The sequence below is a fragment of the Cygnus olor genome, chromosome 19 (assembly GCF_009769625.2).
Source record: "Cygnus olor isolate bCygOlo1 chromosome 19, bCygOlo1.pri.v2, whole genome shotgun sequence".
Taxonomy (NCBI): domain Eukaryota; kingdom Metazoa; phylum Chordata; class Aves; order Anseriformes; family Anatidae; genus Cygnus; species Cygnus olor.
In genome coordinates this window covers 10,393,699-10,406,855 of record NC_049187.1, presented here as the reverse complement: position 1 = coordinate 10,406,855, position 13,157 = coordinate 10,393,699, and the positions used below count along the sequence as shown (strand labels likewise).

Here is a 13,157-nt window from a genome sequence, read left to right as displayed (position 1 = left end):
CCATCAGGATCTGAGGGATTGAAATTGTCAATGCAGGATTCTGCCATTATTGCAGTGACAAGAAAAAATGTGGTGCAAAGAAAAAATACCAAAAAAAATTGGAACAAAGTCACCAGTGGTTGCTCTAAGGAGAGGGAGAGCAAATAAAACGGGCTGCAGTGGTCTATGTAGAAGTGTGTATCTCAAAGAAATTCACTTAAGTCTAGTGAGTAGGTAGAAGTTTCTTTGGTTTTGCTCTGGCATCTTCTCAATAACAGAAAACAGCTGTATGCATTTGAGCTAGTGAATTGTTGCAAATTACTCCCTTAGCCAAAGAACAATAAATGCTGAAGCAAATTGCAAAAAGGAAGGCTCAAGGAGGAAGACTCATATCAAAGCAGAACAGAAACAGAATGATTAGAAAGTGTATTAACTAATGCCAGCCTGCTCCTGACTTATGCATTTAACTGTCTGCAATGATTCTTAGTCATCTAGGTCCTTGATACATATAAACAAAATAGGAAACAAAGTGGGACTTTTTTTTTTTTGAACCAGAACCACTCCAGATTTGATTGAAATAGTTTATATTCTGCAGGCATCTGTTTCCATGGGAAGAGATATGTACCGCATATAGCTTGATTTACAGTGGTTTTTAAACTGTGGTCTGCAGGCTCCTGGGATCTGTGCCAGGTAAATAAGAGGCTGTTGACAGTTCCCTCCTTTGGAAAATTTCAGGGATCTTCAAACTGCAAGCGTTGAGTCACATCAGTTTAATACAGTTAAGGTTTTTACAGTGTTTTAAAAGAACTGAATACGCATACAGATGGGAGGAGTTCAAGATTTATTCTCAACTGCACAACAGATAAGTGAAATAGAAGAACTTAGTGGTCATAATCTGAAACTGCAGTGGTATCATCTTTCATGGGTTCGTACTGCTCGTTTTTACAGTACGTGAATTCCTCTGTCACTGGAGCTAGGAAGTAATCAAAAATCTTGACAAGTCTTTAAACTACAGACACTATTACAAGTTAACCACATACAACATAGTATTCCTCCCATCAACATCATATAAGAACACATGCTGCTTTGGGGCATGGGCTGAAAATGTCTGTTTGTTCAACACTTACTGCACATACAGAAAAATATATCCATCTAATTCATGAAATGCTTCCTATTTTCTGTAATTGCAGACAGAAGAAGTAAAATATTCAATTCTACAACCAAGGGATTTACTATTTAAACCACATGTTTTTGGAATAGCATCAATTGTAAACAGTAATATTCTACAGAAGCAGTGTAACCTATGCTTTTAGGATTTTCTTGTCCCTTGTACTCTTCCATAGCAAGCAGATTATAGGGGATAGCTAAGAGCCCTATTTGCTTCATCATGGTAGAACACTTTAACTTGACGAGATATTCATGATCCTGAGATCATGCACCTGCTCTCATTTTTGGTTTTAGGAGTGATCTGTATCTGGCTAGTAACCTGCAAGTCCTAGACTTAAAGCAAATTGTGTATGTTGTACATTATAATATTTAACATTTTTAAAAGTTAGCTATTCCAGGATTGTTTGCACAGTGAGAGATAAACAGATGGATGTTACAAACGCTACCAAAAGAGGATGGGTTATCAGTGCTCTGTGTCTCGAAGCACTGTAAAAAGTCAATTTTCACCCTTAATGAGGAAGGACAGAATTGGTCTCAGCCAAGAGGGAGAGGAAGGAAAAGTAGACTTTCAGAAAACCCCTTCCTTCCATTTCTGTAAAGTGCAAGTTTCTTCTCTGTGACCTTGGGATGGATCTACACATCTCTGGCAGTACCCCGGGACACTGGGTGTGACTCAGGCCTGAAATAAGGATCTTTATCCTGCTTTAGGGAAAACAGGAGCTTATAGGTTCCTTTGACTTCTCTTACTGTCTGGTTTTCTGTTATATAATGGAAGATTCCTGGCTAGAAAGGTAAGGGGGATAGTCCTTGTTTTTCTCATTAAGCTAATCTGAATGTTTAATTGTGGCAGACTCTCCCCTTTCAAAATTTTTTGGCACAGCTGTAGGCATTACTACATTTTTGCCAAATTCTTGCTACCCTCCCAATCTACAAATATGGCTTGAAGAATAAGACATCCCTTAAAAAATATATATATATATATTTTTTTTTTATCACAGGACCCAACAGATTTCAGTTGAAGTATTTCAGAGTGTAAATTAAAAATATATGCTGTAAAGCATACGCTGTTCTTGTCATCCCAGTTTGTGAGCTGTGCATATGGGAGTATGTAAAAAGCAGTGTGTGTGCTGTGCAGGGATCTGGATGGGTAATAAAACAGCTGCCTCATAGATTCCGTCTGCTTTCTGTACTGAATCTTTTTAGGTACCATACATTTTTCAGTGTTTTTATTCCCCCTACCCCTAACTGTCCCCCCCCCCCCCCTTTTTTTTTTATTGAGTGTTTGCTTGAGGTTTAGCATATTTTTCCAAAGTCAGCGCTTTGGATCCTTTGCAGCGTGATGTATTTGGGCACGGATGCATTCAGGACAGTGCATCTTTCTCTCATGTCTCCTTGTCTTTAAAACATACAAGCAGTTTTTAAACCAGTCCTGTATTTCTGAAGAAAGTAAGATACTTATGTAGAAAAGTTTTACCTTGGAAATCATTAGAAACACTACTAACTTGAGAGTGAGAAACACTTCCGTGTGTACATACTGACAAACCAGTTTTTGTCTAGTTGTGTTTCCTTTATGCATCTATTTCTAGTTGCACTTGTTGCAATAATAGTATTTTTACAGTGTAAAAGTGAATGTAAGTTTTTTTTTTTTTTCCTTCCTCCAGCATCTCGTAGCTTAAAATCGCTTGTCTGGTAATTAGTAAAAACAGTGCCAGATCTGCAGTCATAAAATTGGCTTCCTGCAAATTTTCTTTGTGTCTTGTTGCTGCAGAAGTATTTAGAATAAGACAATTAAGAAAATATCTAGAGTAAAAAGGTATGCTGGTAAACAGCTATGGGTAAGAAAGTGCTAATTTAGACATTTCTCCCCTTTGAAGAAGAAAAAAAGTCTGTATTACACACATTTAGGAACACACCTAGAATAGCAATTTAGTGGCTTTTAGCAATGTAGCTATGTGCTGTTTTGTACCCATTCATCCTTACAGCACAGGTAATTAAGTTGGTATTCCAACACAGCTTCCCCTACTGACCTTTCAGAAACAATGTGTTTTGCTGCATTAACAAATTAGCTTCAAATCAGTGGCTTTTCCAGTAAATATGGTCTTCATATAATTCAAATATACTGGCTTATCCCATTCTGCTGACAGGTATTAACATCAACGTTAAAAGCTCTGGTGAAGAACAAATAACTGTTACCTGCTAGTGGACCTCCAAGTCAGCTACTCCTCACTGCCCTTGGCCTCTGCTCTCAAAACTTCTCATTCCCTTTCCTTCTCTCCTGCCTTTGTTTTCTGTCCAACTAAATTCCCATGTTGCAGAATCTTGACCATAAATGTGCCATTTGAAACTTCTGAAGTATGCCCAGTGCTGCTTCTTACGTAGACACACCTTGCATAGTTTTGTCTTGCTACTTGAAGAGAAGAATGCTGGTAAGAGGTGGCTGCACGTATGATATCACACCTGAGCTTCTGATTTTCTCTTGTGTTTAAAAAAGTCTATCTGAATTGCAACAACAACAGCAAAATCTGTCACTTAAGAATCCCCAAATAAGATGGAAGCTGAGGTAACGTCAGTAAGTGTCAACAACTCATGTGATTGTGTTTACTATAAAACTTCAGAAATTCTGTCTTCAGAAGTCCTAGGTTCTGAAATCAAGTAATTCAATGAGAATCTCAGCTTATATTTAATAAGAGAGTTTTTGACCCTCTTGAAACCAGAGAAAACTTCAAAGCAAAGTCAACTTACCCTTATCCCTCAGAGACCAAAAGGAAAAGAAAAATGCATGTATAGTTTTGATTTCAAGGCCAACAACGTGATGTTTTAAGGTCTGAAATCGTAATTCTTGGTCAATTATGACTAATAGGAATAGCAAATTAGTACTGAGTGTGGTTTGGATACAGGTAAGGAATATGAAATGAGGTGATAGTCCTATTAAACTCCTCTAGACTGTACTGGCATATGTATTGTTCTTATTCTTTTGTGTGCTATTTGACTATTGTATGGGTATTTGGCCGTTAACGTTAGTAGTTCAACTTAAAAGGATACTTTTAATGCAAAGCGGAATTTTCAGATCTCCCGAAAACCTTAAAACTTTATTGCCATTGACTACTCTAACAGTGATGTAGTAGATAATTAAGTAATCCTGTCACACATTTTCTCAGACATATTTTTACTCCAGCATGTATGTGGGTGAGTAAGTAAAGTTCAGTTGTACGTGTCCTTGCAGTGACTATAATCAATATATTGACCAGCTCGCTAGGAGATAATCCTCAGCTACTGTGTTGTGTCTGTCTTGCTCTCTGAAGGGCCTGCCTTTGTCACACTGTTTTAGAAGCTTAAATAATACTGCCACTGCTTTATCAGTTAATACTGTTGATGCTACAGTCAAAAAAAAAAAAAAAAGGCCTGTTTTTTTCTGTGGAAAAGGAAAAACTGATTCCCTAATCAAAGCAGCTTCCAGGGCTGTAGTGTGGTCTTTGAAACAGACAAATATGTTCAGTGATATGAACTAACACTGGAGAAATAATAACATCAACTTCTTTGTGAAATGTTAAGTGATACCTTGTAATTCTTATATCGATAAAACCATATTTGTCCAGAATTTAAAAAGTTGTGGAAAACAAGGTGCTTAAGACACTGCTAGCCATGGCTTTCGGAAAATGCTTACATTTCCCACCTAGATAACTTACTCAAGAATTTTCTAATATAGAAACATCCACAATTTTTAGGTAACTAAGAGTGAAAAAATAGTGAAATGAAGCATATATGCAGGAAGCTTTAAAAAATAAAATAAAAAAAAGAGTGTACTTGCATCTTGTTTTCCTGCTTCATCAAATAGTTTGTCTAAGTAGCTATGTAGGAAGTGGATGTCTTTTAAAGGAACTAGAAAAGTGCAGATTTCAGATTTTCTCAGCTGTTCCATTATGCTTCTGAAACATGATGGAAAATAAGTACGCTATTTCACATAACAAAAGTTAAATATATTTTAAATTTGTGCTTTCAGCCTGAGTAGGTAAGAGGGGAAGATGCACAGTACTACAGTTCTGTGACTGAATTGTATAATAAAAGGTACAGAAGAGAAACAGTGCGGAAGGGCTAACAATAGCTCACCACTGGCATTTCTTTCTATTTTTCTTTGTTTTCCTGGTTACTTTCTTGGAAAATATGGTGGGAAGCTCTCTCAGCTCTCTATCCCAGGTGCCTTTTTTTTTTTCCTCCCCTCACTAACCCCAACACTCACCCCAAAAAGCTGAGCTGAGTGCATGTGCAGTCTGGCAGTCCTCCAGTGACACACAAAAATGAACGAACCAATGGATGCAAATTATAACTTAATGGGAAATTTGAAAGGAAAGTCTGAAGAGGTGCAAGAAGAGCCTGAAAATGGTGTGGTAGGCTGGAGTTGAACCATTACACAGCATGAGGGTATTGAAAGGGAATGTGTGTCAGTCTAGAATAAAGACTATGCTAGTAAGGAGTTTAAAACTGCTGAGATTTGAATCTGGAATCTTTTTTGAGAGAGAAATAGAGTAATCCATGTAAGCTTTCTTGTTATGTCTGAAGTACCTGCCTGCTGCTGCCAGTTCCTTTTCCTTCTCTGTACGGTGATGGGCTTTTGTCCATGGAACGCGCCATGTGCTGGGGCCAGTGATGCGGTCTTTGTTATCTGGTCGCAGGCATTCAGAGGAATTCCCGCGTGCTCCTCGCTGAGGGCTCTACTCACTTTAAGTGCTAATATGTGTACACAAGCTGCCACAGGAAAGACATTAACTTTGATCTTGTTTTTAATATCAAAGTTGTACTTTAGGTTGATTTTATTTAGAATCTCATTAATTATCAGTGGGTTCCTTGTCTAACAGAGTATATACCTTAAGATACCATCTGTGTGAGGAGAGTCATGCTGCTGGCTCAGTCAAAAGCAACTGAATTGGAATAGCTCCAGCACCATTACAAAGCAACGAGTTGGCCAACTGCTAATTTTAAAAGTGGGAGACCAAAATAAGCTCCTCGGTGCCCTGTTCTGACTTCATTGGAACTGTTGGTGACTTGGGGATTTTAGTTTTCTTTACAATGAGTTGTACATGAAAATTATTTTTTTTTTTTTTTACAATGAATGTACACACTTTGCTCTAGGCAATTTACACTTCGATCCACTACAGTTAGTGTATGGAAGGTTTAAGTGACTTAGAGCCACTTAAATGCTCTTAAATATATCTTTGCTGGTTTGAGGCCTTTAGCATAAGTTTTTGCAAGCACTAAAATTGCGCTTGGGATTTTAGTGAAAGCTTGTTGAACATCCTGCTTTGCCGGATTCTTTCAATTTGTGTAAATGTTGTCTAGAACACTTGGACCTACAGGTTAGAATCCACTTTAAGCATCTTTATTGTTTCAGTAAATGTTGGATGATCTGGTCTGGAGTATTTATTGATCGTACTACCTTTGGTGTAATATAACCTATGTCAAAGAGGCAGATACAGCTACCTCTCCTATTGTGGCACTTTGTAGGTCATGATATTGTCACTGTGTTGAAAATAATTACATTTTGTGAGGTGAGTATGAAGTTAAGGTAAATCACATTATCCACTTGAACTGCTTTTGCCACAAAATCAGAGGTGTTTTCATGTAGGTGACTATTTAATTTACGTATGACTTAAGTTTCCACTTTGATACAGCAGCAAAGACTCCGTCCGCCTCGGCCACCGCCTCCAAAGATACAGCGTTCATCTAGGCCCGTGAGTAGCTGGTAGTTTTGTTTCACTGCCACAGCTTAACACTGCCTGAATTGCTCTCTCAGTAGCATTACTAAACCTTGGTAGTTTGGATTGTCAAACTTTGCAAAAAAGCAATGTGTAAATTTTGCACCTAAACTCCCTTCTTCTCTGCTGCGGCACAGCCCTGGGACCTGCATTTATTCTGCTTTTCTTTGACGAGTTCTGCAGCTTTCAGTCAGTTCTGCAGGTAACTGATGCTGCTGTTGCAACGTTTGTTTTTACTTTTGTGGTGTTTTCTTGAAAAAAACTCTTGCTAGGCTGGGATAAGTTTTTAGCCAGTGAGTTTTTGAAGACTTGCACTAAACTCAAATATAAAAGGAAGCAGAAGTCTGAAGAGAAAGTATTTATTCTCCGCAAGTTCTGCTTTAAATTATTTCGGGACACTTAATTTTTCTTCGTGGAATAGATGAGTGAACACACAACACACATTTAGAAAAAAAAAAAAAAAAGGCAAACTTTATGTGGTAGAACACTGGTACAACATTATGGAGGATATACATATATACCTTATTTTCATATAAAATGCAAGCTGGAAATCTCTTTAATTACATAGAGTAAAAAATGTAGGCACGGCACGTTGGCCCGAGGAAGTGAGTCTTCCATAGAAGAACTACACAGAAATTATTCTTAATGCAATACCTGTGTTGGGAAGGAATACCTTATCTAAGCATTTTTCATTCAAAACCCTGACTGTAGGCCAATTGTGACATATTAACTGTACCAGATGCTTTTAAGATTGGAGACTGTACTGGGTCTGTATTGGTGACTTTTTTTATTAGTACAAGAACATGGTATCATTTTAGAGGTGTGTTGCTTTTGCAACAGCCTTGAAAGGTATTTGTTTCTATTCAGGACTTTGGTTTCATGAATATAATTTCACCAAAAGGCACATAGATCTCACTCCTTGCTTCCTTACACATAAATGTGCAAGCATAGGAAAAAGAGAGATGCAAGTTTTCAAATCTAATCTTGCTAAAACTTGTTAAAAATGTGTAGTTTTGGATGAGCCGGCAACTGGTTAACAAGTGCACTTGGGTGTGTGTAAACTTTTGATCTTTGGTGCATGTTCCTACATTACATTTCAATAGCATGTTTTTCTTTTCCTCCCTCTTTTTAACTCTGGGTGTTTAGCTTAGCAGAATCATTGTTATGGATTCCTGCACTGAAGATTTCTGTTTTCTGTGTTTAAAAGGTAGCATTGACTATGCTTATACGTGTTCTCTTAAATGTAATTGGTGTGGGAGGCCTTCCAAGATTCATTACACTGGGAACAAACCTTCCCTGGTACTAAGGGGTTCCCATACTGCTTCTTAGTCCTCTTGTTTTGTGCTTGGCAGGTGAAGCCCCACGAGGGCTCATTGCAATTTCTCTGTACAAAAGTTGCTGAACAGTATTGTTCAGATAGTGTTTGCTACATGACCGTCTTGCTAAGACTGTTTAATCTCCCAGCTGTAGTGCATTAATAGTGCTCACTATGATGAGTTTGTGTCAACTGTCTTTGCTCTCAATGTGATTGATAAAAGGTTGGAAATGTAATAATAAAAGCTCCTGTTGCATTCATCTAGCCATGTCAGTAAGTGGAACAGAAATGCTTCCTTCATCAAGAGGAAATTCAAGACAAATATAAACGAGTGTAATCGGTCCCAAAAATATGCTTGTATCAAATATACCTAAATTTGTTGTTGTTCAGAACTGTTATTTGGCTTTTAATTGATGAAAGACATTTTTGTGTGCGTAAATAATACTGTGTGCAGGCTGCTTTTTACCTGTCTTAGTCTTGGTGGATATTACAGAGGTGGGTATTGTCAAGTAATTCATCCCAGCCTTTTACAAAAAGCCTTGAATCAGGAGGCACGATCTCTCTGCTCTTCCAACCAAGTCCACGTAATACCAGAATTGCTGAGAAATGCTTACAGTTCTCAGACTCTATCTGTTATGAGAAGGCATCCATGGGTACTGGTCCTTGCAATATGAGTCATTACTAATAGTGAGAACAAAAACACAAACCAAAGAAAGGTTAAAGAAGCAGAACAGATATGTTCTTTACATTCTGCTGCTTTGGAGATGAATTGTAGTGATACTGTGAAAGGCCTATAGTTCATAGAGATCTGTTTAAATTAATAGTGGCTGTTTGGAAACTTCATTCAGTTAGAAAAAGTTAAAATATGGTAATTATTCATAAAGCTGATGAGGACAGTAATAAGCACATTTAACCCTGTACTGGATGTTTACCTTTATCCTCTAGGCTCTGTGCTCATGTAATTGGATTTCTTTTCTACTTTTGGATTTGATATGCATTTAACACTGCCTGTTTAGCTAAATAAGGCTCAAAATCCAGCAAGGAGTTGGCTTGATTCCTGGCTTTTCCCTGCAGTCCCCCATGAACAATGCTGTAAATCCTACTTAGCATGTCACCCTGCACTTTACTGGTCTGGTGGCCCCCTGGAGCCATCCAAAACTCTCATCTCTTCCCCTCATCACCATCACTCCCCCAGGGTACCACCCAAAAGGTGAAAGTGTTCACAGCATGATGACAAGCCAGCTTTATACACCATCTTCCAGCTCAGATTTAATTAAACAGATTTCTTTCTTCCTCTCTTCTCCTTCTTGCTCTCTTCTCCCCCCAGTTCCTCTTGCGTTTCTCCCCCCACCCTTGCACACACTCTCTCTCTATTGCTCACTCTCTCTGTTTTATCAGCCCTAATGAAGCAGTATTCTTCATCGATCCTGCTGATTGCCAGCCCATTCCTTTTGTTTGTTGGCACCGAGCCATTCAGCCGCACTCTGACAGCTCAGCTCGTCTAATTAGCTCTGTTGTTCTTTTCCCCATGTTTCACCACGTTGCAAGTTCAGTTGAAGTTGCCACAAACTTAATCCTTCCATTCCTGCCATAAATTCACATTCTTAAGCTGTCTTTATTGTAGGGAGGAACAGCCTTGTGTGGGGAGTGATCTTCAAGACCTTAACATCTGACCTTTGTATAAACTCTTTTTCCTAAGAAATACTGGCAATACATCTCTGGATTTCTTCATCATATCTGCTGTACACCGTTTCCTTTGAAATGAAAATTCAATACAATAATCCGGCTATTATCTTCTGCATACTGTCGTGTAGTGCAGAATCACTGCACACAGTTCAGCATTTTTTTTCCTAGCAAGAAAATTTTAGCTCTACGTTTTTTAAAACACTGAGAAAACAAAACAAAAAAAACCAAACACACACACCGAAAAAACAACCTACCTTGCAGAGGTGGTGGGAAGCCCACATCAGTGCTATGATTGCAAACAAATTCATCACTCATCCAAAGAGTGCTCTGGTTGTAGGCCTTTAACAACTTCCTTTATATTGTGGCTATTAAAGAGAGCACGAGCCCAGGACGGCGGAAGTTGAGTTGTATTCCTGAGCTTATTTGAGGGCTTTGGGGATTCCTTTTGGTTAGCATTCAGTTAAGCTAAAAGTCAGACTCCATTTCAGGGAGGATAGTACTTCCTTAACAAAAACAGGAAAGCTTGTTTGTACAGCCTCACCCTAATGCTCCAAGTGTTCGTTACCACATTTGACACAAAGGGATAAATTCATCAACAGCATTTCTCATTAGTATAGGTAGGCACATACATAAATTTGCCTATATAGTGATGGTGTGTGCTGTTTCCTTTCCTTGAAGTGAATCTTGTTTGCTTGTGGAGTTAATATGGGTGAATTAAGCTTGATTTCTGAACATCAGAAGATGATGGATATGTTATTTAAGATTGGATTGGCAGCAACATCACCTTCCACAGAAAACCTTTGGATTTTATTACAGACCAGAAAAGATACACTAATATATCATCAGTGATGACAATGATAACATGTCTGGCAAGGTTTTCTGTTCAGCCTGCTGAAGGGAACCATTTTTTTTTTGTGAAATATTAGCTATGTTTTTCACATTGTAACATTTACTCCAAGTACATCTTTGTTTCAGTGCTTACTTACACAGAAGTCTTTGCTTGAGGAGTTGGCTTCCTATGAACATATGGACAAAAGGATCAGGATGTCGGAGCAGAACTCCAGTTTCCGATAATGTGCAACAACACACAGTGCTTTCCATTGTTACACTATCAACTAACTGTTTAGATGAAGCTTACGTTTAGGGAAACCTTCATATCAGAAAATTAGCCAGTACCAAGCAGGACAGTGGAGCAAATTTTCATTAAATGGTTAATAGCTAGGCGTCAGTGATAAGCATGTGTGTTTCACTTGCAACTCAAAAACGTGGGGTTTTGACCTTTTAAGAAGTTGTGGATCACTGTAGTTTATATTCAAACTGATTAATTTGTAACATGGTTGTAGCACAAAAGTTTAAAAGGAATTCCAAATGGAAGATACCTTTAAAATAATGGTGGTTATGCATATTTTGCCATTTATGTCTGTTATATGATCAACTTTTGCAGTATTTAATGAAGTGTCTTCTGTGTGTGTGTGTGTATGTAATAGGTTCGGCCTCCAAGACCTCACGTTGTTAAGAGACCCAAGAGCAACATTGCTGTGGAAGGACGAAGGACTTCAGTTTCTAGTCCAGAACAGTAAGTACTTACATACTTTGCAGCTTTGCTTAATTTTAAACTAAAAAAAAAAGGGCGGGGGGGGCGGGGGGGGTGGAGAGAATGAACTACAAACCAAAATAATTTTTTAATGATAAAAAGCTTGGTTTAGAATTTTTGGAGGAGGAATGAGGAAGCATGCAGTAGTACTTTCCAAATGCCCAGTGCTGAGGCAGTGCAGCAGGAAATCACATTGGAACTGGACTAGAGGGCCACAAGATGGTTGCACTGATCTAATCTGTCACAGAGATTGCCTTGTCATTCATCTCTTAACTGCAGCACAAAGTGATGCATTTGTCATAGACATTTTGCAGTACTTGCTTATGTCCCAGTCTGTGGTGGCTTTATTCTCAGTAAAGTGAAATGCTTTAGCTGTTGACCAAGATTATAGGATAATTGCTGTATCTGAAGGTACTCAAATCCCATAAGAAGAAAAATGGTTTACTTTTTTGATCACACCTTTTTTCCACACATGTATCGCTACCCTCACCACTGTACATGAGGGAAAAAGAGGTGGAGGTTGGATATTTCTCCATCCTCATCCCCTTCCAAGTTACATGAATGGCTAAGTTTTTTCTCAGTCATTTTAGGATACGGGGAGTGGAATTCTGGCTTTTAGATAAAAATGAATGGTCACTTTAAATCCTACAGGTGCATTTATTCATTTTATAGTGGAATTTGGTTGCCCTCTTGTGGAATAGATTGCAAATCCTGCAAAAGGGCTCGTGCTTATACAGGGTGCTAGCTGTCCCTACACAAAGATTAAAGGGTTTTTTAAATATTTTTTTTCTTAACGTATAATACAATGACTCCCTGCATGGCTGATATACTAGGTTTAAACTTGGTTTTAATTCAGCTGTTTTCATGAACTATGAACTTTTTGTTTTGTAAAAATGGTTGGTACCAAAGATAAGATGATTCTTTATAGCTATAAACTGACTTACTATTCTTCTTGATCATTTTAAATATCTAACTGTGTACTTAAAAGATCATGTAAATGGCTTACCTAAGAAATAACTTGAGGCCAGTGTCTTTGAAATCGGTAAGGACTCACTAATCCTACCTTCTTTCCTTGGTGTTTACTTAAATTGATACTTTGAATAAGTGAAACATTTTTTAAATAGTAATAAAAGATTATCATGAGGTTTTCCAAAAACTTTTATTTTTTGTCCCTTTAGGAAATAATGTACCTATATTGTTCTGAGCTGAAAATATGCCAGTTGCTTTATCTTAATAAAAAAAAAAATATATATATATATATACATTTTTTCTCTCTTGGATAAACCTGGAATGAATGAAAACACTAGTTTATATTTTTGTTGTTGTTACTTGGTAGCGTTCTTACTGCAGATCAGAGGAGATTCTGTGAAAGCAGTGACAGTGCTGAGAGGGTGCTTTTCTTGACCTAAACTTGACCAAAATATTTCGCTTAATTGCACTGATTCAAAAGTTAATTATTAGCTAGTTATGCTCAGGTGCTCATATGTGGGATTTGTTTGTGAGGAGAAGCTTCCACTCAAGGAGAAGGTTCCTTTTATGTTTAAAACTAATGCTATCTTTTTGGTATTGAATGATTGAAAATGAAAGCTTCGGGGACATTTCGCAGGATAGCGGATTCATTAGCTCAGACTGTGACTCCTGCGTCCTCCCGCCAGCTGGTGGAGAC

At 37.9% G+C, this 13,157-nt stretch overlaps 1 protein-coding gene across 8 annotated transcripts in view; it reads left to right on the top strand.

Moving 5' to 3' along the window:
* The window catches only part of DENND1A (DENN domain containing 1A), a 194,153-nt gene that overhangs the window by 167,744 nt on the left and 13,252 nt on the right, over positions 1-13,157 (top strand). For 3 of the 8 annotated variants that reach the window (XM_040531309.1, XM_040531306.1, XM_040531312.1), the window contains 2 exons: positions 6,813-6,872; positions 11,385-11,473. In XM_040531309.1, the coding sequence (XP_040387243.1) occupies positions 6,813-6,872; positions 11,385-11,473 (149 nt within the window). The other 5 variants (XM_040531310.1, XM_040531307.1, XM_040531311.1 and 2 more) reach the window with 3 other exon arrangements.